At 51.2% G+C, this 27930-nt stretch overlaps 1 protein-coding gene across 1 annotated transcript in view; it reads left to right on the forward strand.

Moving 5' to 3' along the window:
* Window positions 1–743: 743 nt before the first annotated feature.
* The window catches only part of COL13A1 (collagen type XIII alpha 1 chain), a 95978-nt gene continuing 68791 nt past the window's right edge, over window positions 744–27930 (forward strand). Inside the window, exons 1-9 of the mRNA XM_064269655.1 lie at window positions 744–764; window positions 4000–4035; window positions 7470–7496; window positions 10707–10757; window positions 18737–18772; window positions 19717–19743; window positions 20943–20969; window positions 27576–27602; window positions 27698–27724. Of these exons, the coding sequence (XP_064125725.1) occupies window positions 4021–4035; window positions 7470–7496; window positions 10707–10757; window positions 18737–18772; window positions 19717–19743; window positions 20943–20969; window positions 27576–27602; window positions 27698–27724 (237 nt within the window). The 5' untranslated portion in view covers window positions 744–764; window positions 4000–4020. The remainder of the gene's footprint in view (window positions 765–3999; window positions 4036–7469; window positions 7497–10706; window positions 10758–18736; window positions 18773–19716; window positions 19744–20942; window positions 20970–27575; window positions 27603–27697; window positions 27725–27930) is intronic.

Below are 27930 nucleotides of genomic sequence, written 5' to 3' on the forward strand. Positions count from 1 at the left end.
AGCATACCTGTGGCCAGTGAAAATAGGTTTCTTGAGCCACAAGGGCCTCTGAGTATGGTGGAATCATCCTAGAGAGGGTGGTCTCCACCTGGTTGGAGGCATCAAAGGAAGGAAGACCCCCTGCCTTCCTCGTGATCTCACAGAGGGAGAGAGGGCCCCTAGAGATGCCCCCAGCCCACTCCATTGTCCTGCTCCATCATCTCAGGTGTGGCAGGTCCAACAGGAGCATCCCACACAGACCACCTTCCTCAGAGAAGTGAGTGATGGGCTCTACCCTGGCATCTGGCTGCTCCTGTGTGGGAGGACAGGAAAGACCAAGCCCTGACCCCTCTGCCCCAGGCCCTTTCCCAGGCCAGGCCAGCATGCATGAGTGGTGGACAGAACAGTGGACCTAGTGAGGCAGAAAGGCTCAGAGAGAGGAGACACACTGGGGACACCTACAGCCCTAATGGTCCTTGAGTCATAAAGGACAGAGACAAGGGAGAGAACATTCTCAGCTTTCTGTTCCCTGCACCTACCCCTGGGCTTGGCATGGAGGAGTGCCCCACTGAGAATGAATGAATGAATGCTAGAACTTGAAGGAAACTTAGTGACCAAGGCCCCTGCTTCATTTTGTTCATAAAACAACAGGAGCTCAGAGAGCATAAGTGACTTAGCCAAGGTCACACCCTTGGGAACCACTGGGTATTACACTACCCTGACCTATATCAACCTTACTCTCTCCCCCTTTATTTCAGGGTTCCACTGGAAGACCTGGGCTCCCGGTAAGCAGCTTTCGTTTCTGCTTTCCTTTGCATCTCTTTCCTGTGCTCTTTCTCACTCTGAGGACTGGCTAGGTTGGTGGCTGATTTTCCTCGAGCTGTGTCTGGATGAGCGTCTCTCTTGTCCAGAACTGAGGGAGAAAGAAACCCACCGTCAACTCCCTCCCCCTTGAGACCTGGAGAGGCTGCAGCTCCTTGAGGCCCGTCCTGGGGCCCAGGCAGGCTGAGCACCCCATGCAGACCCCTGCGTGCTGAAACTGACTGACCAACTGCCTATAATGGGAGAAGGGGGCAGGGGCAGGGCACTGGGTCTACTCCTGCATACTGGCTATACCCCTCATCAGAGGGTGGTCTGCAAGGCTTTGTTCTCCCCAGTTACTATTTCTGAAATCTGGAGAGCTTATGCCAAGTAACCATAGGGACTTTGGGACAAAAATAGAAAAAATAATAGCCTTTTTTATGGAGACCTTAATATGTGCCAGACCCTACACTAATCAGCCTTCATTCATTTGATTTATTCAACACCTTAGTGAAATGGATGTTATTATGCCCATTTTATAGATGAGAAAACTGAGATTCAGTTAAAGTACCTAGTCCGAAGTCACCCTGCTGTTAAGTGAGCAGCTTCAGCTGTAGACTTGTTGGAGGGCCCCTGTTATCACACACCATACCATCTGCTGCTTCTTGTTGGTCCATGCTCAACATTTGAGAGCCATCTCTGAAGTCTTCTAAGATGTTGCTCTGTGGACCCTAACCTGGGACAGAGATGAGTTGAGAGTATTGGAGATCTTGGGCCCTTAGATGGGGAGTGACTCAGGCAAGGTGCTATAGCCATTAGAGGGCCCAGGTATGACATGCAGAGGAATCTGGGGCTGGTACCAGGCTGCTCTGCCTCCCTGCTCCAAAGACCACATCCACTGGCTTCCAGACCCTTCTGTGCCTCCCTCTTACCCCAGTTACTCCTCTTTTAGAAATGAGTTATACTGTAACCTCTTAACAAATGCAACAGCTTCTAGGATTCATGTCCAGTGGTGACTTTCTTAATGAAATGCATGTGGGAGAATATTTAGCCTTGAAAATAGAAACTCTCCCAGTAAGTACAAGCCCTGGAGCAAAGGGAGGACAATGAATTGGTCCCATGAAATCCAAGGAGGGGAGAAATCAGATGACTGAGATGAGCGTGGGCAGACTTTGTTTTTTCTGACCAAGTGCACCTTTAAAAAGCATTTCGGGGGCAATCCATAGCACATGGGGCCGCTGTACATAGTTTCCAGCCTCCTGACCACTCCATGCCGGTCCCTAACCCAAGCATTTTATGGCCAGGACTGCAAAGAACATTAGTTTTTAAAAGGAAAAGAATAGGAAACCAAAACACACATCCTGAAATATCATTCACCAGCCCCAGAGTGCGTGGACCGTGTGGATGTCACAGCCGACAGCCAGCATGGCCTGGTGTTTTCAGCAGGAAGAGGACACCAAGGATCCACGGGTCCTGGCTCTTGTTCATGCTTCTGGGTGAAGGGACTTGGGAGGGACCCATGACAAGATTGCTGATCCTGGCCCCCTGCTGTGAAATGCAAAACGTGTAAAGTGCAAGCATGCTGGTAAAATTCACTTGCCCATGGCTATGCTGGGTATAATACCAGTAGATATCATGAACCCAACGCTTATTAAATGCCAGGCACTGGGGTAGCCTTTTTAGAGACATGATGTAATGGGATTTTCCCAGCAACCCCATGAGAGAGAAGCTCCTATTACCCCTATTTGACAGAGACTGATGGCATAGAGGGGTTAAGGAAATTTATAGCAGTGCTAGAATTCCATGTGTGATAAAATTCTCACCTCCCGCGAGGGAGAGCAGGGTTCTGTTCCCAGCCAGTGCACCTCATGCGTAACCACCACCTGTCTGCCATTGGAAGCTTACGTGTCTGTAGGATACTGAACAGGTTTCAGCAGAACTTCCAGACTAAGACAGACTAGGAAGAAAGGCATGGTGAGCTACTTCCAAAAATCAGCCAATGAAAGTCCTGTGAATCAATAGTCTGATTTGCATCTGATCGTGGGGATGGCACAGGATGGGCAGCATTTCATGCGGCCGTGCATGGGGTCGCCATGAGTCAGCACCCACTGAGTGGCAGCTAACGACACCACCTCTGCTGCTACCCTGGCACTCTTCGCCAAGGGCAGGACGTCTTACTCAAGGACACCTTGGCCTTAGCAACATATGTGTAGCAAAGCCTAATGTTAGAGCTAATTGCTATTCTCTGGTGTGTCCCTCACACATCTTGGATGCTAATTGTCCTTTAAGGCATTTTGCCTCACTCGGTTCAGCAGATACAGAGTCACCCCAGAAATGCCCAGACACTTTAGGGAAATCCAAGATCCCAGCTTTCTGCTCCCCAGCAGGCTGGGACCAACACCCTTCTTTTCTGCAGCTGATTACTTTCCGTCCTTCCAGGCTCAGAGCAAACCCCAAGCCCCACCCCGGATTTTATGATGTCTGCATGGGGATGATTGCAAAAAAATATTTTCAGCCTGAAGAGGGAGGAATAAAACTTAATAAGCAGATTTCCAGAGTGAGAAGATGGAACCCTTGGCTATGAGACAAAGCAATTCCCCTGAGCAGCTGAAACTCACCATGCGGATGAGTCCACATGGCTCACGGCCCTTCCTGTCGTGCCTAGGAGGAGGAGGAGGAGGAGTGGGAAGGACCCATCAGTAGCCTTCTCAGACAGAGGGTGGGGGGGGAGGGAGGCAGGGCAGTGGGAGCACCGCTTCCCAGCTCTGGCAGAATGGGACCTGGGGAAGTGATTCAGCCATCTGTCACATGGGAACTGCCAGTCGCCTTGCTCTGTGGCCTTGCAGTTGAGCGTGACAGGGATGAGGCACATCCTGGTCACAGCTGAAATGGATTGCAAACAACAGAAGGCTAAGGGAGGAAGGGCCTGTTGGACCCCTTTTGATACACATGGGGAAACTGAGGCCTGGCCTAGGGACCAGGCTCCTGCTTTAGTGCTCTTTCCCCAGCATCCTGCCCAAGTGCAGATAGTGAGAGGGGTGGCCTCTTGCTGGACAATCAGGAGGGCCACATGAGGAAGCCCACCCATACAACATTTGGGCATCGGTGGAATGCCCCCATTGCCCATGTAAGCCGGGCCTTGGGTGCACAGCCAGCCCACGGGGTACTGCACATGCGGCCCGACTCCAGCCACATCTGACTGTTTGCCTCGTTCATCAGGGAGATAAAGGTGCCATTGGGATGCCCGGACGTGTGGTGAGTTTCGCATTTGTACCTGCCTGTGTGGTCATTGCTTGCTTCTCCACACCGGCCTGTCCTCCAGACCACAGCAAGGTGCTGTCTGCCCCAGCCCCAAGGGGAGGGTCAGCACTGTCCCTCCCCTGCCCCAGTCAGCTTCAGGGAGGATAGGAGTGGAAAGAGGGAAAAGTTTATTCCAGCCCTTCAGACTTCGCAATATGGCTCCACTCTCCAGAGAGCTGTCCCGGCAAAGGACAGACCCAGAAAAGTTGCAGGAATAAAGGTCTTTGCCGATCACCTGCTAAATGACAGGGTGAGGCCTGAGCCCTCTCAACGCTGGGAGCTCCCCTTACATAGCCCCCCCACCCCCACCCCGGCTGCCAGTTCCTGCAACTATCCCCCAGCTCGAACAGCAAACGATGGAGAAAAGTGCATCCTCAGAGCTAGGAGTCAGTCCATGGGAACGCTGGATTTGCTTTACAGATGCAGCTTTGGGGCCAGCGTTTCAGGAGGATCCATGTTCTGTTGAAGGAGACACGCTAGACCAAGATGGCGGCAACAGGGCTTGTTCCAGGCAGAGCCTCCACATCCAAAGGACAAGCCCGAGATTTCAAATATTTAATGTTTCCTGCTAAAAAATTAAGATAGAGACAGGGAAATGGGAATGCTTCATAGGGAGAATGTTTCCCAGAATGGGAAAGCCGCACTAGATCTGAAGGTCTTAGAAGCAGGGTTTTTCCCAGTGGCTTTGGCGTGATGGTCTCCAAGGGGCTAGAAAGGGCAGTGCAGCAGCCCAGGGCAGTGGTAACCATGTGCAGCCTCACCACCGCCTGGCCTGTGCCTTGCAGTTGAGCTCACGTGACAAGGCTCTCTGGTCTGATTCCTAACTCCACACTAGCCAGCAGCCTCAACCTCCACCCTGGCTCCCCAGTGCCCCTGAGCACCCCCATGCCATACGGCCATGTCACTCATGCTTTTTGCCTCCTAATCTCACCTCCTTGTCTGGGATCGGCATTTGGTGTGTGAGTTTGCATGCCTGGGATGGGCCTGGGTGCTCAGAGTTTGAGAAAAGGCATCTGCGTCATCGCTAACACATGTGAGTGCTAACTGCCTGCTAAGAACCTTACACCCATTAGCTTATCAATCCTCATAAGAACTGCATGAGGTAGCCACAATTTCCATCCCCATTTTTCAGATTTGAAAACTGAGGCCCAGACATTAAGTGTCTTTCCCAAGGTCACACGGCCAGGAAGTAGCTGAGCAGGGATTTTAAGCCAGGCAGCCTGACTCCAAAACCTGTGCACCCGACCCTGACAATACTGTTCCCCACCCCACAACTTGGTCATTGGCTTCATGGCTCGAAGGAGGATCTGATCCTTAGCCTGAAGCCACAGAGCCTGGGCCTGGGACATTTCAGAGGTTTGGGACAAGTGCCCCATGTCACAGAGCTTTGAACTCCCTCAGGCCCAGCCAGCACCCATCTGCCAAGGCTTGGAGGCTGGGCACCCTGGACTACCCCATATAAGGCCATCCCACCACTTCCTAGCATACTGTGGAATCCCTGCCTGTCCCTGTTCCTCTGTGTTAATTCTCTAATCGAAAGGCCTGGATCCACCCGAGTGACCATTCAGTCCTCCCTTGTACTTAGCAGGGAAACATTCCCCAGGTACCACTCACCAAGGGCTTGCCGTGTGGGGCCCTGAACCCAGCATGTTCTACACCATAGCATCTGAGCCCGTGCTCTTGGGACCCTGTTCACCGTGAGTCGTAAACGACTCAGTGGCAACGGGTTTGGTTTTTCGGTGTTTGTTTGTTTTTGTTGACAATGATGCCGAAACTCAACGTGCCAAGACTAGGGTGGAGATAGGCCTTGTATCCAAGCTGACTCTCGACCTCAAAGTCCTTGCTCCTAACAGTTGAGCCTGAGGAACCTCCACCCCAGTGCAGCTGCTGACCTGCAGGGAAGGCTGCAAATACAAATACAAACCAGTCCCTCCCAGCCTCCCCCCTGCCCCCCACCCTGCTGCTCTTCTCTTTGGGCACTGTGGGCATCTCCCCCTAGTGTCCATCTGAGCCTGGTTCTGGCCCACAGTGGGGGCCTGAGGAGCCACAGGAGGTCTTCCCATTTCTTTCTGCACAGAGCTATTTGCAAGCCATTTTGGGGCTTTTCATGCTGCTCCTGGTGCTATTTTATATGTGACAATGGATCCATCTGGCTGCCCAGTAGGGGTCCTGGCATGTGCCACCCGATAAGGACTCCCTGGTGGTCAATGGGTGTGAAGTGTTTGAGTTGGGGGGAAGGGTTTCACCAGAGGTAGCTCACTGGCCTGTTTGAAGCAGGGTGAATGGGGGCTGTGGATGATCACATGGTTACAAGGAAGGGACCCTTGCAGGGGCGGATTAACCAGTAAGCAAGGTGTGCATGGGCTGACATTAAACAAGGGCTTACTTATGTTTACTTACTAATCTGTAGGGCAGTTTCACAAGGGGTTCACCACATCTTTGTAAGTAAAGACAAGCCCGTGTGTTTCTTGCTTGTTGGGTAACCTGAACCTGGACCCTTGGCAGAGCTACCCAGTTTCCTCTGCATCCCTGGCCCATCCCCCATGTGTCCTGCCTTCTGTCCACCCATGCTTCTCCATGCCCCTTAGTCCACCTTGCCAGCCCTAACAACTCCTGGCTCGTCTAGCTTGGCACAGCTTTGTGCTTGACAGTCAGCTGGACGCTTCTGCCTCATGGACTCCACCATCACAGCACAGCCCTTGGGAGATTCTACCCCATCCCCACCACACTTCAAGTTGACCCAGCCGGCTGGGGCTGTGAGTTTCCTGACCTAGATGGGTTCTCTTTCTCTCTCTCTGTCTCTCTTTCTCTATCTCACACACCCACACACGCAATCACGCTCATACACAATGCATATTCAAACTCACACACGTACACACCTCATACACACACGTGCATTCACTCACACACATTCATACAGCACATGCAGACATGCATTCACAGTCACATGCACATACGCACACACACATACACTCATACATGCACACACGCATTCACAGTCATACGCGTATACACAGCGCACACACAGGTACACACTTGCATACATTCACATTCATGCACACACACACATATTCGCATACACTCACATACACTCACACACAGCACACACACACACACGGGGCCTCTTCCAGCCCCTGCCACTGTTTCTCTCTCAGTTGTCTGGAACGGGCCAGGGGGTGAGGCAATAGCCTTCCACATGCTATGCTCAGCTGGACACGGAGCCTGTCATGTGTCAGCATCTGTGTTTTGTTTTGTTTCTTATTTCACAGTGATTTCTGTTGTTTGGTCATTGCACTGTTAACATGGACTCTCATTTGTGCCGCTCTCTCATCCCCTTTTTTCTCTTCTTCCCTCTCTTCTCTGCCGCTGTTTGCATGTGGCTGCCCCAGGGAATAAAGGGCCAAGCAGGCGAGAAGGTGAGTCCACATGTTCCCCTTCAGCCCTTCAATCCCAGCCTCCTCTCCAGCATGGCCTCTCAGGGGAGGGGCTTTCAGAGGCCCCCTCCCCAGCCCTCCTCCCACCAACCACCTGGGCCCCATCAGAGCTGCAAGCTGGGCCTGCTCTGCCCTCAGAAGCCCCTCTCAGCTGATGTGTCAGGCTGGGCCTGCTCTGCCCTCAGAAGCCCCTCTCAGCTGATCCATCAGGCTGGGTCTGCCCAGTTTCCTGACAGCTGCCATGCCATCTCTTAGAAGTGTTGGATTCTTGGGTGATGGTCCCAGCCTTCCTGACCGGGTGGGTGTCCCCAGCCAAGCTATGGCTGCATGTGACCATGATTCTGACTCCCCGGCGTGGACAGACCCCTCTTCCCCCGCCCCCCCAAACCAGGAGCGCTCTCTTCTCTCTTCTGTGTAGTTGATTCTAACCCAGCCCCCACCACTCATTCTCTTGGACATAGAAACCCTTTCTTTGCCCCAAAGAGTGCCCCTGGAGGAGAAGTCCCCAGGGGGGCTCCCAGGGCTGTAGAGTGGAGGGCCTGGGAAGAAGCGTCTGTGAGCCATGAGAGGCCATCTTGGAACGTCAGCTCTGTAGGGTTCTTGAGAGATTTCAGAGAGAAACACACCTAATGGCTCACTTTACAGATGAAGAGACTGAGGCCCTGAGAATGGCAGGGCTTGCCAAGGTCCCACAATAATAGTGAAAGGAGGGGCCTGAAGCCAGACCTCCTAGTGCCCGGCTCAGTCCGTTTCTGGCCCCCCTGCTGCCCTGCCTATACATTACCGCGTGTATCTTTGCGTTATATTCTTCCCATCTCCAAAATAACACCAGCAACAGTAACAACTGCAGCTGATGTGTGTTAAGCACAAACTGTGTCAGGCACAATTTTACACTCACACCAGTTAACACTCAGACACCCTACGGGGAGGCTTCAGTATTCCCATTTTATATCAGAGGGAATTCAGCACAGAGGGGCAAAGTCATGGATCCAAGATTATCCAGCTAGAAAGCGGCAGAGCTGGAGAGGAGCCCAGGTGGTCTGACTCCAAGGACGGACCCCTAACCACCAGGCACCACCCATATAACCCATTGCCATCGAGTCAGTTCCAACTGATAGTGACCCTGTGGCACAGAGTAGAACTGCCCCTAGGAGCGGCTGACGGATTCGAACTGCCTACCTTTTAATTAGCAGCCAATCTCTTAACCACTGCGCCATCAGGGCTGTCCACTAAACAGAAGGAAAAATATCTGTCAGTCCGCCTCATCACAGGGGCTAAACTGCCCTGGAAAAAGACATGTGGCGCAGCATGGTGTAAGGACAATAGCTGACACAGACACTTGCCAGCACCTTCCATGGACCAGGCATTGGTTTTTGTTTTTTTGTTTTTGGTTGGGGTGGGGGGAATTGGCTTAGTAAATTAATATAATATGAATACTTTTTTTAAAATAGACTTTAGAGCAGTTTTAGGTTTACAGAAAATTATGCAAAAAATGCAGAGTTCTCATAGACCTCTTCCCCTCTCTGCTCTTTGTCTCTCCAGTCATTACCTCCTTGCATTCCTGTGGTACCAGGCATTGTTTTAAACATGCTTCATTACCTCATGTAATTTTCACATCCACCACATGAGATAGGTGCTATTATCCCTGCACTCCAGGTGAGGAAACTGAGGCACAGGGAATTTAAGTAGCTTGCCTAAGGTCACACAAGGTCAGAGCTGGACTTCAAACCCAAGCCTTCTGGCTCCATAATCTGTGTCCTTCACCGCTGTACACACTGCCTTGTACAGTAAAACCTGTGAAAGCCAGAGCCTGTGTAAGGTGGAAACCTGTTGGAGAAAGAAAACTAAAGTACTTTCCACTAAAACGGGTGAGAGAAAAGTGATAAGCCTGCACCCTGTGAAAGGCAGAAAACTTGTGAGACCCAGAAAAGCAAGGCAGCCCTGTTAAGTTCCGGCTCTCACAGGTTTCACTGTATAAAAATGATTATATAACCACAGTGGGCTGAACAGCTACTAATTTAAAATCACTCCTCACTTGGGTGTGAGGCATCACATTTGATAAAATGCATTCATGCCCCCTGAACCCCAAAGGTCAGCAGCTGCCCTCAGCGTCCTGATGTCATGTGGGCTTGGACAAGTTCCACGACTTACCTGATGTCTCCCAGTTAGCTAAATGGCAGGGCAAGACCTCGAACTCAGGGCCCTGGGCTTTTTCACTCCCCTGCATGCTCCTTCAGGAGGAGTGGACTCCTGGTGGGATGCAGCATCCTGCCCCTCCTCCCAGCAGGACACAGTCCCTGCCCTTCTGCCAGAGTGTTACATCTCACTCCATCCAAGTTCTGTACGATCATCCTCCTTACCTCCGCTACCCTCACACAAGTACTTATCTAGCTGTCTCAGCCAGCCTCCAACAGCCCTTTGAGCTCGGAGCCCAGTGGCCCCTACCATCCCCTTGAGGCTAGACATTCTGCCCCAGCCCTAACCCCTCTGTGTTGCCCGCAAACCAGGGGACTAGGAAATTGAGGCAGCTCGAGCTATCAGGTCCTGGGTTGCTACTCTAAGTGGTAGCAAGTATAGTTCTTGGGTCCCCAAGGTCTGCTTCCAGCAGCCCCATCCACCAGGCAGATCACTGTCCACCTGTGTAGGCAGTGGCAGGGGGTGCAGGCAGATGGGGACCTGGGGAGGAAGTGGGGAGGAAGGCCTTGGACTCTTTGAAACTTGGGAGGGGCTGGGAGAGGCTGGGAAGCAGGTGAAGCAGGGCATGGGTATGAGAGCTCTGGGAGCTCTGGCCAGGGCAGCCATTGCTCAGCTGAGCCTCCTCCCCCTCCCCATGGTCCCCTCTTGCCCATCACATCAATGAATACCTGTTCTCCCTGCTTCCCCGGCCTGGGGCCACATTACCCTGGACCCCCATCTATGCTCTCGCTCACATCTCTTCTCGCTGTATTCCTACTGCTTTCCCGCTTTCTCGGACCTTCTGAAATGTTCCATTCATTCTCCCTTTCTGTTTCCTCTCTTCTAACCCCCTCATTGTCCTACCCATTCCCTGGCTTTGCCTCTGACTCCTCTCCTGCTCCTCCTTCCTCACCCGCCAGCTCCTTTCCTTTTTCTCTTGTCTTCCCCCCTCCTCTCCCCTCCTGCCCTGCCCTGCTCTCTGCCCTCCCTCTCCTCTCTCTGTCTCTCTCCCCACAGGGTGCCCCAGGAGACGCTGGGATGTCCATCATTGGTCCAAGAGGCCCCCCCGTAAGTTGTCTTTGCTCTTCCTTGGAGTGGGATGGGGGAATAGACCCTGGGTGGGGGCGGGGAGAGTGAGTACTGACGGTCCCTCGGGGTGTGGTGGCCCCTGCCTGTGATGTGGTCAGCTAGACCAGGCCACAGTGCTGATGATGATGTAAGAGAAAGTGGCCTGACTAAATATACCTAAATTACAGCCTCTTAGAAGGGTTTAGAAGGGTTTGGAAGGGCCTACCCTCTCTAGCCACAAAGCTGCAGTAGCTGTGAGGTGGCCCTGCTGTTTTTGGCAGAGGGGGAAAGTGCCCACTCTCTTGAGAGAGTGCTCTGGCTTTGCTTCCGGAAGGACCTGCCTTTGCTTCCAGAAGCCCATGGAATGGACACCTAAGTCCAGATTCCCTGACCTAGGCCCCTGCTCCAGGCCACTACTCTCTCTCAAAGTCTCCTTTTTGTGCGTAGCGCTGGGCCCCGTGTCTAGGTACCTCCACCCAGTGACGGGCACTTGGGAAAATCAGTGAGCTTCCCCTCAGCTGTGGTTCCTTAGGGACAGGAAGGGGGATGTGGGTGGTGAAGCTGGGAAGATAATGTGGCTATGGGAAGGAGAACTGGTTGTTCTTCCCAAACAGTGCCCGGCCCACGGGTGTAAATAAAATCACCAAATGTTGGAGCAGAAAGGACTAGCGATTTTCTAGTCCAGCCCTCTGAGAAGGGAAAACTGAGGCCCGGGGAGGGGAAGCGGCTTGACAAGGTCCCCTTCTTAGAGGTTAGGGCAGGGTTAGAACCCAGGACTCCTGGCCCCCAAGTCTTTAAGCCCAGCAGCAGGCACAACAAGGGTAAATGACTTGCCCAAAGTTATGCGGCTAAAGTGTAACCACACTGGGGTTGGCTCCCCAAACCCAGGCAGTGCCGCTCAGAGTCTGCATCCTCAGCTCCCACTGCTGCCGTCTCACCCGGCCAGGCTGCGACGTTACCATCGCATGGGCTTCCGGGCTCACATCACCCCTGATGGGGGCTGCTTGTGTGTACTGGGGCCAGGGGAGCCACAGTGTGAATGCTGAGTCCAGTTGTTCTTGATGAAGGTGCTGCCCAGTTGGAAAGCTCACAGAGAGAGAAGACAGTCCCCCAAGTTCTCACACTGAGGACTAGGCCTGGGGGTGGGGCCTGTTAGGAGGGCAGGACGAACAAGCACAGATATAGACCTTATCTACCCCATCTCTTTCTGCCTCCCACTCTGAGCACAGATGTTTCCATTGTGTCGGTCTTGCTACCCCCTCTAACATCTTTTCATCAGCGTCTTTCATCAGCATCATGTCAACATGCTACCTTAAGTTGTTGAAAAGGCCCCCACTTTTGGAGAATGTTCTGGGGGTCTGTCTCAGTGCCTCCTGGTTTCTGGCCCAGCATGTGTAAACTTATTCAGGAAAGTACTACTGCTTTGGACTTGATTCCAGTGGTGAAAATCACCTTCTATCCAGGTAACAATTAGTATTCCATCTCCTGGGCACCTAGCCCTGTGCCTGGTCCTGTGCTGAAAGCTCATGTGCCCTTGGGTCTCCTTTGGTCCTCCAACAAAGCTGAGAGGCAAGCACCACCGTCCCATTTTACAGAGAAGCAAAGTGAGGGCTTCATGACTTGTTTGTGGTCACGCAGTTAGTAAGTGCTAGAGCTTGGGTTTGCCCAGCTCTGCCTCATTCCAAACCCCATATTCTTGCCCTGACACCCCACTTCCATGCATTTAGCTCTACAGTTTATAAAGGATATTTACCTTAAGGAAAAGAAATTCTCCCCTGAGTCTGTGCTGGTGCTAGAAGAGGTGATGGCACCAGGAGCCTTGAGCGAGCTCAGCGTCCCCCAACTTTCATCTGTGTGGGTGACCATCACCCAGATAGCTGGGCCACCCCTGCCAAGTCCTCGCTAGATGACAGGGGCAGCCACCTCACCCCCTCCTGAGAAGCCATCCTGAGCCAGGGTAGCAAGGGACATGGAGGACAAAGGAGCCGTTTGTCATTAGGGGAAGGGGTCAAGTGGCGCCAGCCCTGGGCAGCTGGGATAATGGGGAACATGTGGCTGCCCACTTAGGCCGGAAGGGCCGGAATAAACGCTGCTAATCAGAGCAGTCTGGCTGTGTTCAGAGGCCACCTGCCTTCTCTCTTGGAGCTTGAAAAATGATTCAGCAAAAGCGGAAGCCATCCCAGCCTCTTTGAAGGACAGTGGTTCACATCCCAATGAGGCAAGATGCTGGAGCAGTGTGTCTGGATGTGTTGACTTTTTAGGGAATCCCATTAGGCTGGGACCCCAAGACACTGGCTGGAAAGGTCATCTGCCAGACTAGGAAATGCCTCCACCTCCATGGGGCCCGTTCCCTCCCTGAGACCCTAGCTTCTCTCCAGGGGCCAGCAGGAAGCCTCATCCACAAAGATCACCCCATGCCAGGGAGATAAACCTGTTGAATGTTGCTTCATTTATTCATTCCATTAATATTTGTTAGGTACCTACTACAAGCTAGGTGCTAGGTAGGCAATGAAAACCCAACAGAGGTGTTCTTGCCCCTCCAGGCTCACAGTCTAGTGGGGGACGGGACCAGCAATTACATAAGCAATTACAACGCAGACAGTAATGTTAGGATGGGGGCATTTAGGGAGCTGAGGGGACACAGAGGAGGCACCTGACTTGGGGCTGGGGGGACAGGCAGGGAAGGGCGAGTAGAGGTTACCCAGGTGTCAGGCCTGGAGGAACAAGGAGGACTTAAGGCAGGAGGGACACTTGTAAACTATTGGAGAAAGGAGACTTCCTTTCTGGAGCAAAGCATGGGTGAGGTGGGTGAGAGGTAAGGTTGGCAGTAAGCAAGGGTCTGCTCATGAAGGACCTCGTCCAAGATGCGCAGGAGTGGGACTTTATCCTGAGGGCAGTGGAGAGCCCTTGAGTTGTGTTAAACCAAGAGTGACACAATCAGATTTGCCTTTTTAAAAGATCACCTGATCCTCTGCCTCTTAGTCATCTAGTGCTGCTGTAACAGAAATACCACAAGTGGATGGCTTTAAACAAACAGAACTTTATTCTCTCACAGCCCGGTAGGCTAGAATTCCAAATTCAGGGCATCAGCTACAGGGGAAGGCTCTCTTTCTCCATCGGCTCTGGAGGAAGGCCCTTGTCATCAGTCTTCCCCTGGACTAGGAGCTTCTCAGCACAGGAACCCTGAGTCCAAAGGACGCACTCCAGCACTACTTTCCTGGTGGTATGAGGTCCCCCTGTCTCTCCTCCCTTCTCTCTTTTATATCTCAAAAGAGATTGGCTTAAATTGCAGATTAATCTTGTAGATTGAGTCTACGTAAATACCGTTAATCCCATTTCATTAACATAGAGGTAGGATTTACAGCACATGGGAAAATCACATCAGAAGGCAAAATGGTGGACAGTCACACAATACTGGGAATCATGATCTAGCCAAGTTGACAGATATTTTGGGGGGACACAATTCAATCCATGACACCTTCCCACGGGGAGATGGTTTAGAAGAGACTACAGGTGGGGAGACTTGCAGTAATCAAGGCCTGGACAGGAGCAGAGTCCGTGGGGATTGATGGAAGAGATGGACTGGCAAAATATTTTGGACTTTAAATTGACAGGATGATAAAATGAGGGTCTGGGGAAAGGGAGGCTTTCAAGACAGCCCCGCATTTCTGCCTTGAGTAACAAGGTGGACGGTGGTGCCCTGCCCCAGAAGGAAGATTTTGCCAGGGGAGAGGAGTTTAATTTGAATGTGATGAGTTTACGATGTCTTTGCCACGTCTGAGTAGCAATGCCCACTTGTTGCTGGAAAGTAGGAGTGCATGGTGTTTGGAAAGTAAGAGTGCCAGGTGAGTGGATGGCTCATTCTGTCTCATGGGAGCGGATTGTGCACATATCCTGCCAACTCTGTGTTTGGTGACATCACGTTGGTAGCTTGAAATCAGCCGTGATGGGGGTGTTTACACCACAGAAATTGGCAAATGCTATACAAAGCAGAGCTCTTCTCTTTCATCCTCCCTACTTGCAGCCAGAGGCTAAACATTTGCCAACACAGAGTCTCGTTTGAAAGATGGTCAGCCCTGGCTTGGAGATGGGGAGGCAAGAGAAGGGCAGGCTGTGGACAGACACATGATAGACCTCTTTCAGGAGTCAGTAAGAGGAAGGGAAACCTCCTAGTTGGTTCTTCCCAACCAGAACTTACCTCTATCCATGTTGCTTCACCCCACACAGGTTGCAGGTAGGGGGTCCTGTTGGGAAGTCAGGGAGGGGTAGACATAGGGTCCGCTTCTAGAAAGTGCGGATCCACTTGACTCTCTTGCTACCCAGGCCTTGAATTAAGGAAGGTTTCAGAGATCAATGTAAAGTTTATTTCTCTTGCTCTGATGTAGGAAGAAGTAATAAATCCATAAATTAATCTGCAAAAAAAAAAATCTGTACTCTACAAATTTAATGTGCTCTTAATCCCAGTGAATTTTCTGTAGGGTTGGGAGTTTGACAAAATAATATTAAATTTTATTTGAAAACAAAAAGAAGCTTATAAGAATGGAAAATTCTGAGAAATAGAGTAGTGGGTATTATAGGAATAATGCGATTACAACAAACAAACCAATGGAACAGAACAGAGAGGCCAGAAATACAGCCAAATGCACATGGGAATTTGATATATGAATGATAAGGGCTTCATTTCACAAAAGGAAAAGAAAGATGGGTTGTTGAGGAAATGATGCTGGGTCAGCTGACTAGCCGTTTAGAAAAAGGTCAAGTAAGAAAAAGCTTTAAAAAATAAAATTTCGACCTCACTCATTATATCAGAGTAAATTGCAAATGAATAAAATATTCAGATATAAACCATGGAACTATGAAAGCACAAGGACAAAAAAATTAGTGAAAGTTTTATAACTCTAAACTGGGGGAGGCCCTTTGAAACAAGACACAAAACCCAGAAGCCATAAGAAAAGATTGACAAGTTGGTCTACATAGACATAAAACTTCCATATGGCAGAAATCATACCATAAACAAAATCAAAGACAGATGCCAACTTAGAAAGATTTGCAACATGTGACTGTCAAAGAGTTATTTTTCTTAACAAAGAGCCTTACTCAAATCAGTAAGAAAGAGACAAACCACCTAGTAGAAAATACTGGTTAAGAGTACAGGCATCCTGACAGGGAGCATAACAGAGAATCCCTGAGGGAGCAGGAGAGCAGATTCTCGTAAAAAGACCAGACTTAATGGTCTGAGACTAGAAAGACCCCAGAAGTCATGGTCCCCAGACCTTCTCTTAGCCCAAGACTGGAACCATTCCCAAAGCCAACTCTTCAGACTGGACTATAAGATAGAAAATGATACTGGTGAGGAGTGAGCTTCGCGGCTCAAGTAGACACATGAGACTATGTGGGCAAGGCCTGTCTGGAGAGGAGATGAGAAGACAGAGGGGGACGGAAGCTGGGTGAATGGAATATAGGGTGGAGAGGAGTGTGCTGTCTCATTAGGGGGAGAGCAACTAGGAGTACATAGTAAAGGTGTATATAAATTTTTGTATGAGAGACTGACTTGATTTGTAAACTTTCACTTAAAGCACAATAAAAATTAAAAAAAAAAAAAATACATGCAGTTCACAAATAAATAGGGCCAGCCAATCAATGTAGGAAAAGATGTTCAACTGCACCATGCAATTGAAGAGAGGTCAATTAAAATCCATTTCCAAGCCTCCCCAGCCTCTCCAGGAAGCAGAGTCCCAGTTTCCATTTGGTCAGCGATGGCATTCTCCCCAAGATCCCTGAAAACGCCCTGCTTAGCGCCGGATTTGGCCCTGGGTTGGAGAGATGCGTCCTGCTACCGGGCAGGCTCTGTAATTAGAAAACCGCGTGGTTATTATTCCTGCCATGTAAACACTGTCCGGAGCAGGACTTGAGGATATTTTTTCTAATCTTCTTCTCTCGACCTTTCCTCCAGGCCTCTCAGTGTTCAGAGCAATCCAGAGTTTACACGGAGAGGTTTCAGAGGCTACACTGCACGGTTTCTGGGTTTTCTCCTTAGTGCTATTCTTAGCATCACTTATCCTTGAGAGGAGAGAAGCCCCAGGCCCTTCTGATATTCGAGTGGCACTCCTCCCTTTTGCCCTTTTGGCCGCCTGCCACAAACCCGGCTGGAGCCAGCAGCAGACTCCAGCTTCTTCCCGGTGTGGCCAGTGCCCCCACCCTAATGGCAGGGACCCCATCCTACCCAGCCAGAGGGGCTGGCATGCACCCTGAGCAGAGGGCTCTGGGCACTCATGTCCATGGCTTCAAGGAAGACCTGAGCAGCCAAGAGATGTGTCAGGGTCACACCTGGTAGATACAGATGATTTTTCTTTGGATAGGATCTGATTCTAAAACTCTGCCATCGATCCTGAGACTGGGCACAAAGGCAACATTGTTTTATTTTTTTAGTTCAATTTAACAAACGTCTGATGATGGGAGCTACCACTTTTGTAATACTTACAGGGTGCCAAGCAATACACTTTACAAATGTTTGTTGTTGTTAACCCCAGACTCATAGAGACCCAGTGCACAACGGGATCAGACCATTATGGCTCTTAGGGTTTTCATAGGCTGATTTTTAAGAAAAATCTGGGTCTTTCTTCTTAGTCTGGAAGCTCCACTGACATCTGTTCAGCATCATAGCAACACACATGCCTCCACTGACATCTGGGTGGTGGAGGCACATGAGGCATATTGGCTGGGAAACGAACCCGTGTCTCCCACATGGAAGGTAAAAATTCTACCACTGAACCGTCACTGTCCCTAGCTTTACAACTGTAATTGAATGTAATTCAATGACCCTATGAGGTTATACTGGTATGCCCATTATACAGATGAGGAAACTGAGGCCCAGAGAGGTTGAAACACTTGCTCAGAGTCACACAGCCATCATTGGTGGAGCCAGAATTAGAGTCAATCTGCCAGACTCTAAAGCCCTTGCTCATGAAGAGATTGTGGCCCTCTCAGCCAAGGGGAGACTCCAAGACTAGAGCTGGACATGTGGAAAGTGTCCAGGGAGAGGCAGTTGAGGGACCAGTGTGCCTAAGCAAAGCATGGGTAGAAAGATGAGTCAGGAATGGAAGCTAAAATGGTTGGTGCAGACGAGATTGAGAGTGGCCTTGAATGATATGTGAGTAGAAGGGAGCCCTTGCTGCTGCTTGAGAAGTGATGTAAATCACATATCTTAGATCTCTGTTGCCCTTGACCTCCTAGCCAGTCCTCCTTGGCCTGGATCTTCACAGCCTCCTGCTGCTTCTGACCTCAGCACATTGCTTTTGTCCTGGGTCTTGACCATAAACTGCTGAGCTGTGACCAGTGGGCCTGCTTCTTGTCTCCAGCCTCAGTAGCTATGTATTGCATTCTGTACCTCCAGGAAAATGGGCCTGAGTTGCTCTGCATCCCACAAAGATTGGGGGAATCCAGAGATTTCCCAACTGATCAGAGAAGTCTGCCCACCAGGGTAGGAGGAAAGTGAGCAATCTGACCTCCTCCAGCCGAAAAAACCCATTTCAAGGTCAGATGCTAGGCTGAGGTTCAGCTCTGCTGATGTCCAACCATCCTTAGATAAGTGGCTGGGAGCAACAATTAATGTGTAAATAAAAAGGGCTTAGAGGGTCCCAGGCAGGAGTTGGGCGTGCTGGGGGCTGAGTGCCTGTCCTTGCTCTCCCGTCTGTTTACATGCTGAGGTTCAGATTGTCCCCAGCAGTGGGGTGCTCTCCAGGGGCTACTTCCTTGGAAGATCCAAAGGACACTGGCCTTTTCCTTTTTCCTTTCCACCCCCAGACACTGAAGGGGAATTCCCATCAATGTTCCATTTCTATCTTTCCGCCTCCCACTAGCTCACTGTGGTATCTCCCGAGGGAAACCACGGACCCTCTGGGAGCAGTGAGGAACCAGGGAACTAAAGATTAACTTCATCGTCTCCCCACTCATCCTCACTCTTCTCCGGTTCTTTTCAGGGCCAGCCGGGTACACGAGGTTTTCCTGGATTTCCGGTAAGTGGGGAGGACACAGTCTAGCTGTGTTCCAGGCAGTCTGTGGGCCTGGTTGGGTTAAACTTCATCCAAGGCCAGCCCTGAAGCTAGCCTTTCCCTTCCAAACCCAAGTCACTAACGGCCCTGTTCTGCAGCCTTCCGTGGAGAGCAAAGGAGAGTACTTGGCTAATGGCGCTAGAGAAGCCAAGAAAATACATATCCAGATAAACGGGCATTGGGGCAGGAATCACACAGCCTTTTAGGCGATGTGAAGTGAAGTCACAGGCTGATAAAGGCCAGCATGACACCAGCATGTGGAACAGACGAGGCAGGGCAAGGAAGCCACCCACAACCTGGCTTTGAGAGCGAGATCCAAGCCATGGAGAAGGCAATGGGGTGGCCATCTGGGTGCCCTTTAATCCCTGCCTGAGGGGCCTACTCATAGCAGCCCTATAGGATAGAGTAGAACGGCCCTATAGGGTTTCCAAGGAGTGGCTGGCGTATTTGAACTGCCTACCTTTTGATTCAACAACAGTGGGTTGGGTTTAGTTTTTTGAACGGGGCCTAAGATGGGTTCTAAGAGGCAGGCCAGAGTGAGCAGCTAGTTCTCTTTTTCCCCAGGCCTCAATGCTGGCCAATCCCTGGTTTTCTCCACTTGGGTCTTTGGTATCCATAGTGACTGCTGCCCACTGGGTTCTCCCCTGTGCCATGGAGCCTGCATGCAGCAGTTCACTTACTCTTCACAAGGACCCTTCTGGAAGGTCCTGTCATTCTCATCCCCATTTTAGGATGGGAAATTGAGACTTAGACTTACCCACAACCACATAACCAGCAAGTGGATAAATAAGGGCTTGAACCCCTACTCATTGAAGTCCAGAACATGTGCTCTTCACCCCTGCCCAGATGTCTCCTTGGCAGGAGTCCTGTGATACTTGGTCTTTATATCTGTCTTCTTTCTGTTTCAGGGTCCCATTGGGTTAGACGGCAAACCGGTAAGTGGACCCTCTCTCAGGCTGGGGGCTCCTCCCCTCAGTGGGTGCAGGCCGCTTACCCTAGGTCTCTTGGTCCTTCTGCAAGACTCTGACTCCTTGGGAAGAGCTTGATAGAATGAAATCTCCTGTCCCGGGGCAGAGAGTTGCCACCCATGGGAAGGGGCAGAAGGGCTTTTTATTCCAGAGATACTTTTTGAGTGAGTGGCCCCCAGCCCCCGTGGGCTTTCCCAGGCACAAGCCCACAGCCTCCAAGTTGGGCTCCCAGTGTCTGAAGCAACAGCCATCTCTAGAATTTGGTGATTCTGGGTTCTCCTGGAAGGGGCTAAGATAGGGAGTAAGTCAAGGAGGCCCCAGAGAAAGTAGAGAGGTGGGTAACTCTACCAGCTAGTTCTAGAAAGAGCCTAGACTCTCATTCCCAGTCAGCCCTTCCTCCCAGCACCCCCAAGGCACGTCCTGTGTCTCCCATTCTCCTCACCATCTCCCTCCCTAGTTGAGGCCCCTCATACTCAAGTTCACATGGAGACTGCTCTTCCCTTCCTTAACAGCTCTCTTTGTCTGTCTTAATCCTTCTTAGTCCCCTGACACAAATGTTTACTGGGGAAAAGGAGACCCCTTCCCCACCCCTGGGAAGGAGTAAGCCAAAGGAGAGTGTGACCGCTCCAAAGCCTTCTGATACCCTCCCCCTGCCAGTGAAGGTATTGGGTGGATGCGATACCTTGCCATTGGCCCAGCCCACCCTCTCACCTCTCCCCAGGATGAGGGACCAGGCTGCCCCCAAGTCACACACACACACAGACACACACACACTCGCTGCAGGCCAGCAAGCTACGCAGCATCCTAGAGGACTCTGGTGTTTATTTCCACTCACTTCACAGAACCAGGCTTCCCTTGAAGCTATCCTGGATGTGGATGGGACGGGTGGGGTCCAGAGGGACCACCCTTCCTGCCTCTGCTCTCTGAAGGACAGGCAGCTGCTAGCAAGGCCAGCAAAGGGCAGTAAAGGATGACTGTGATAAGAATCGGAGGGGTAAGGACTGGCCAGATGGGCAGGTGAGTGAGAAAACGCATGAAAAAGGAAAGAAAGGAACAAATAGGGCAAGCAGTGATGAGAGGAGGAACAACGGGGCAGGGCAGAGGATGAGCCGGGGGCTTCTAGGTGCAGATGACGCTTACCTGGCACTTATTTTCTTCTCTTTCAGGGCCACCCAGGACCTAAAGGGGAGATGGTAAGACCCCAGCTTTCCTGCCTTTCGGGGAACAGGTAGGGGTCCACCGGGCCCTCCTGGACCACAGCCAAGCACCACCCAGCCAGGGCCTCACAGTGACCAGTGGAGGGACTGCCCCTCGGGGTCACACCCCCAGCTGTGTACACCCGCACCCCACTAGATCCTCACATGAGCACAGGCAGGGGCTTCTCCATTGGGAAACAGAGGAAAGGAAGGCCCAGAGAGAGGCCAGACCTGGACAGTGCCACACCAAGGCTAGTGGCCAACCCAGCACTCCCAAACTGCCGTTCACCCGTGCTGTCGGGGACCAGCTTGCAGTCAGTGCTCACCCTGGGGGCAGAGGGTGCCCTTCTGTCAGGAGACACCATGCCTCCTCAGCCTCCCCCTCAAGGCCTTACAGCCACTGGGGGTTCCCGACCGCAAGGAGCTCTCCCACCCACACTTCAGGCAGTCCTGGCCCCGCTGGACACGTTGGGAAAACAGACATTTGCTCTGCCTTCCTCCGTGCCCCTTACCTTCTGCCGAGTTTTTTTTTTTTTTTTTTGGGAGAGAGGGGGTTTCTCCCTCCACAGTCCCCAAGCCGCCCCTTCCAGAAGGGAAAGGCCTCCTCCGCTCCCCTATCAGGAGCCTCCCACTCCAGGGTGAGGGAGACCAGTTCTCAGAAGGGACCGATGGGTCATTAGGGGCCAGTGGGCCAGCCCTGGACTGGAACACTGTCCTGCCTCCCGTGTCCCAGGTCACCCCTACATTGTGAGTGAAAGCTCCAGTTCCACAGGGGCGGCAATTGGATTTGGACTTTGTCACTGAATGGTGAGAGCAACATGGCAGGCTTCCCCTTCTCCCTGCCCTGTGGAGTTTGGCAGGAGCCATGCCCTAAGCGCTGCCCCAAGTGCTGATGGGAAGATGCTCTCGACTCACCATGGGATGCTAGCAGGATGCCGGATGCCAGAGCCCTGCCAGCTGAGGGAGGTGGATAATGTGGATGGAAAAGGAGAAAGAGGCATGAGGGCTGAGAGACCTGGGCTATAGCCCTAAAACCTAACGAAACCCATTGCCATTGAGTCGAACCCCATTCATAGCGACCCTATAGGCAGAGTAGAACTGCCCTATAGGGTTTCCAAGGAGTGGCTGGTGGATTCGAACTGCCAACCTTTTGGTTACCAGTGGAGCTCTTAACCACTGCACCAGCTGGGCTTCAGGCTGTACCCCTAGAAACACCCTCGATGAGATGGATTGACACAGTGGCTGCAACAGTGGGCTCAAGCATAACAACGATTGTGAGGATGGCATAGGACCAGGCAGTGTTTCATTCTGTTGTGTATAGGGTCACTGAGGCAGAACCAACTCAATGGCACCTGACAACAACAATTTAGACTCTCCGAGCCTCAGTTTCCCCAGCAGTCAAAAAGGAATACTACTAGGACCTGGAGCACAGGGTTATGCTGAGGATTAAATGAAAGCATACATGTAAAGTACTTAGCCCAACACCTGCCATGTAGAAACCGTCAATAAGTGATAGCTGGATCTGCATGAAATGGACAGGCTGAGGCTCAGACGGGGGAGCCAAGCTGCAAAGGGTTCCATAGCAGGTGAGGGCAGGGCTAGCTTCTACGTGGCAGGTGTTGACTAGGTACTTTGCATGTATGATCTCATTTAATCCTCAGCACAACCCTGTTCTCCAGGCCCTGGTAGTATTCCCTTTTGACAGCTGGGGAAACTGAGGCTCAGAGAGTCTAAGTTGTTGTTGTTAGGTGCCATCCAGTCGGTTCCGACTCATAGTGACCCCGTGTACAACAGAATGAAACACAGCCCGGTCCTGTGCCATCATCATAATTGTTGTTATGCTTGAGCCCATTGTTGCAACCACTGTGTCAGTCCAACTCATGAGGGTCTTCCTCTTTTTTCCTTCTTTTTGCTGACCCTCTACTTTACCAAGCATGGTGTCCTTCTCCAGGGACTGGTCCCCCCTGATGACATGTCCCAAGTATGTGAGACAAAGAAAGTCTCGTCATCCTCACTTCTAAGAGGCATCCTGGCTGTACTTCTAAGTAGCTTGCCTGAAATCACACAGCTAGTGAGTGGCCAACACAGGATTCAATCCCAGTTCTCAATTTCCTTCCCTCTACACCTTCTTGACTCCCTCCCTCCTTGTTCCTTTCTTTCCTTCCATGCCTCCCTGCCTCCTTCCTTCCTTCCTTTAACCCATTTTTTATCAAGTGTCTAAAATGTGCTGGGCACCTGTGCCAGGTGCTAGGGATACAGGCAGAACAAGGCAGATGCTGTCCTTGCCATCTTGCAGCTCACAGTCTCATGGGGAAGACATACATTGAAATAGTCACACACATAATTAACAAATTGCCTTTGCAATAAGTACTACAAAAAGGTATTGTAGGGTGCCCTGAGGAGCCTCAGGATAACCAGCTCGCCTCTGGCTGAGGGTCAGAGATGAGTTTCTTGAGAAAGAGACTTTTGAACTGGAGCCTGAAGGATGAGGATTTAAACAAGGGAAAGTAAAAAAAAGGGGTAGGGGAAGAACATTTTAGGTTGGGACAACAGCATGTTAAAAGGTCCCGAGGCAGGAAAGTCCTTAAGGAGCAGTGAGACACTGGGAGTAGCAGGCGGAAGAGCCGGCTTTGGAATCCCGGTCTCCCAGCACGCTTTCACTACATCACAGCGGCCTTGACTGCAAAGGCATTTCTTGCTGCCCTTACCCTGTTCTGAAGGATGTTGTGTCCATGCATGAAATAATGGCAACGATGAAACTTCCGTGGTGCCATTGTTATAGAGGCCAGGAGGTTGGGATGCTGACCCCTTAGCCCCGCCTCAGCCTCCTGCCTCCTTCCCCTTCTTGGGAGCCGACCTCTCCCCCAAGGCTGCCTGCGGTGCTCCAGGAATAATCACAGCCATTAACCAGGCACTGCCCTGTAACCCTCCTTGTTGCTGTTGTTAGCTGCTATTGAGTCGGCCCTGACTTATGGTCGTCCTGTGTACAATGGGATCAGACCATCGTGATCCGTAGGTTTTCATTGACCGATTCTTCGTAAGTAGATCGCCAGGGTTTTCTTCCTAGTCTTTCTTAGTCTAGAAGTTCTACCGTTAACAGATTATTATCTCCCTTTTGCAAAAGCGGAAACAAGGCAGAGTGTTTAAGCTGATTGCCCGATGCCTCACGAGCTCTAAATAACAGCTAGGATTCAAATCTATGGGATGGGGTTCTACCACTCTACTACACCACTTCTCTGCTGCAAGGGCCCTTTGTCTTGCAGGAAAGGAACGCTTCTACGCAGTTCTCTTCCTGTCCTCACTCTGGGCACACCATCCCTGTACCCCATGCCACTTACGCCCCTGAGCCTTCCTTGTCTGTTCAGGGGCCCCAGCTAACTCAGAGGAAAAGGTGGGCCATCCCCTCTCCCATGAGCCCGCGTCAGCATGATAGATGTCCTGTCGGCCTCATCGTCATCCATCAAAATCTGACAGGCTACAGAGCCATTAGACTCCTGTTTGGCGAGGCACGGGGACCCAGGAGCTATTAATTCCACACTGCTGTTTAACCTAATTCTCGTGGCCTGCATATCAGCTGTCCATCTCCCCAAATGGTTTCCCCTCTGCTGGGCGTCTGACACTGGGGCCTGGGTCTCCCACTCTTGCACTTTACCTGTGTCATTACTTGTCAAAAGGGGCTCACCTGTGCCCTGTGCCCTACCTCAAGGGCCTGACGTAAGGAGAAAATAAAGCGTTCTGTAAAATCAGGAGGGTTGGGCAAGGTCGGGAGTGCCAACCTCAGCTGCCAAGGGAGCCATACAGGTGCTGTAAAGGAAAGCCTAGACTCTGAATTCAAATTCACACCACCACCCACAGACTTGTGCTTATTAGTCTCTTGTCTTAGTTACCTAGTGCTTCTGTAACAGAAATACTGCTAGTGGGTGGCTTTAACAAACAGAAATTTATTCTCTCACAGCCTCGGAGGCTAGAAGTCCAAACTAGGGCGCCAGGGGAAGGCTTCTCTCTCTCTTGGTTTTGTGAGAAAGCCCTTGTCATCAATCTTGCCCTGGTCTAGGAGCTTCTCAGCACAGGGACTGTGAGCCCAAAGGATGCACTCCACTCCTGGCTCTTCTTTCTTGGTGATATGAGGTCCTTCTCCTCTCTGCTCACATCTCTCTTTTAGATCTTAAAAGAGATTAACTCAAGATACAAAATAATCCTGTAGACTGAGCCCTGCCTCATTAACATAACTGCTTCTAATCCTGCCTCATTAACATCATAGAGGTTAGGGTTTATAACACATAGGATAATCACATCAGATCACAAAACGGTGAACAACCACGCAATACTGGAAATTATGGCCTAGCCAAGTTGACACACATTTTGGGGAGACACAATTCAATCTATAACATCCCTCATCTAAAAAAGGAGGATAAAAATAAAACCCACCTCATCAGGTGGTGTTGGGACGAGAGTAGTGAATGCACAGGCGACCCTCAGCTGTTGGTGGGGTGGTAGATAATTGAGGGCCTGTGGCATGGGTCTGCCTTACAGGGGCCACACTACTCAGTGAGAGTCCCTGGGCACCACGTGTGATTGATCTTGAAATATTTAAGAGAAGCTTGAGCTCCATAATTTTATTTCCACTCTCCTTGCTCTTAAATGTTGACAATTAATCGAAATTTTAAAAATAAGAAACTGCGTGGGGCAAACAAAATACCTCTAAGGGACCACGATTGTCCCATGGGCCATCACTTGGCACTCAATCCTCCAAGTCTTTGTATCCTAAAGCCTTGGTGTTACTTTTCTCAGCCCCTTGCCCTCTGCTCTTCCATCACACTCCTTTCTCCATCCTGAGAGTGGATGGCTTGGTCCCCTGTATCTGGTCACCTGGTTCCCTGTCAGTAAACCATGTTCTGCTCACTTGAACACTAAACCCTCCATCAAACAGGTGGGCTGGGGTGCCACGGATTGTCCCAAAGGCCATTTGTCCCCTCCTGACGAACTTCTGGGAATTGGCCAGTTTGGAGGTTGGTCCAGTTGGCAAGTCAGGAGCAAGCGAGAGGCACTGCTCCCACCTCTCAGCATCCCAAGAACAGTCCACCCAGATGGAATCTGCCCATGGGATTCTGAGCTCTTATGGCCCCAAAGAGACTGACCCAGCAGGTGGCTGCTGGAAGGGACCTCAGGACAGCCAGGTGGGGGCTGCTTGTCCAGGAGTTAGTGGTAGAACAAGTCTAAAAGCCCAGCCCCCTGATGTCCAGCCTAGCTCAGAGCATGATGGGTAGAAACAGCTGGGCCTTAGTGGTCAGACAAACCTGGGTTCACATCCCAGTTGTGGCCACTCGCTGGGTGCAGGGCCAGGTCACCTCACCTCATCTGGGAGACAGAGCCAATGTGAGCACCTTCCTCATGCAGCTACACGAGAGGTGAGATTGACACACGCCTAAAGAGCCTGCCTCTGAGCAGTTACTAAAAACCGTCACTCTTTGTCCTTTCCCTCTTTCCTCCAAACCAACCATGACGTGAGGTTCTTTTGGCCTTCCCAACACCAGCCTCGGAGGTCAGGCTCCTGAGAGAAATGGCCAGACCCTGTGTCCTCAGAGAACAAGAGGCTACGTGAACCCCAGGCTCCTTTCTTAGCCCTGGAAACTTGATAGGACAACCTTGAAGGAAGCCCCAAACCAAACCTATTGCTTTCTAGTCTATTCTGACTCATGGTGATCCCATGTTTTACAGAGAATTGCTCCGTAAGGTTTTCTTGGCTGCAGTCTTTATGGCAGCAGATCACCTGGCCTGTCTTTCTGCTCACCACGGGGTGGGTTTGAACCATCAACTTTTAGGTTAGTAGTTGAACACAGACCATTTGCACCGCCCAGGGAACCCTGGTGGCTTAGTGGTTAAGTACTACAGCTGCTAACCAAGAGGTCAGCAGTTCACATCCGCCAGGCACTCCTTGGAAACTCTGTGGGACAATTCTACTCTGTCCTATAGGGTCGCTATGAGTCGGAATTGACTTGACAGCAGTGGGTTTGGAGGGAGCCTTGAAGGAAGCCCCAAGGCCCTGCATATTCCTCTTAGGAGCCCAGAGCACAGCTTAAGTTGACAACTTCCTACATCCTCTCCTCTGCTGAAGGTTTCTCCAAAACACTCAATGTCTGAACCACTACCCCAGCTTCCCATGTCCCAGAAGCCCCTCAGCCTCAATGGGTTTCATACTGAGGCCACAGGGTACAGAAAATAAAATGTGCCAAATATCTCTGTGGGGGCTTTCAACAGTCTGTTTCTTGGCTCTGGGAGGAGACAGGGGTGAGTAAGGCAGGATCCCCGTGACACCTAGATGCAGCCCTTGTACATCAAAAAAAAAAAAATAGCGGGCCCAAAATAGTTGTTGGGAGAGTGAACAAAGGGTCACATTGATCAGAGGGAAGACTGAGATGTGGTGTCTAAGGCCACATCCCCTGAATCTCTCAGGCACTGGAAGACCAGCCTCAGAATTCCAGGCATTCCAGAAAGTACCTAGAAGCCCCAGGTCCTATCACAGCATCCCCACTCTCAGCCTGGGCCTCTGATCTGGCCCATCTTCTGTCCACCACTGACCTGTGTGTGTTTCTTTCCCCACAGGGTCTGATGGGCCCCCGAGGACAGCCGGTTGGTACCTCATCTTAATATTCCCCATGGAGATGCTTTGGGCTGTGACATCCTTAGCTTTGCTTTCTAACTTTCTCATTTCCATCTCATTGTAGGGACCTCAAGGACAAAAAGGAGAAAAGGTAAGCCAGGTGAATGTTTTCCAGAATTTCCATTTCAGGGAACAGCCTCCCAACAGGTAGAAAAGCGTTCATAGTGGTGTTTTTCAACAGAGCCCTTAGTTCCGGGAAACCCACTGTGGTGCCACAGTGTATGTATAAGAGAAATGGGAGTGATGTCCTCTGGTTGACGCTCTTTTGGGGGGAGGAGGGGACTACCTGGAGCCTGG

This window comes from Loxodonta africana, chromosome 16 (genome assembly GCF_030014295.1).
Source record: "Loxodonta africana isolate mLoxAfr1 chromosome 16, mLoxAfr1.hap2, whole genome shotgun sequence".
NCBI classification, from domain to species: Eukaryota; Metazoa; Chordata; class Mammalia; order Proboscidea; family Elephantidae; genus Loxodonta; species Loxodonta africana.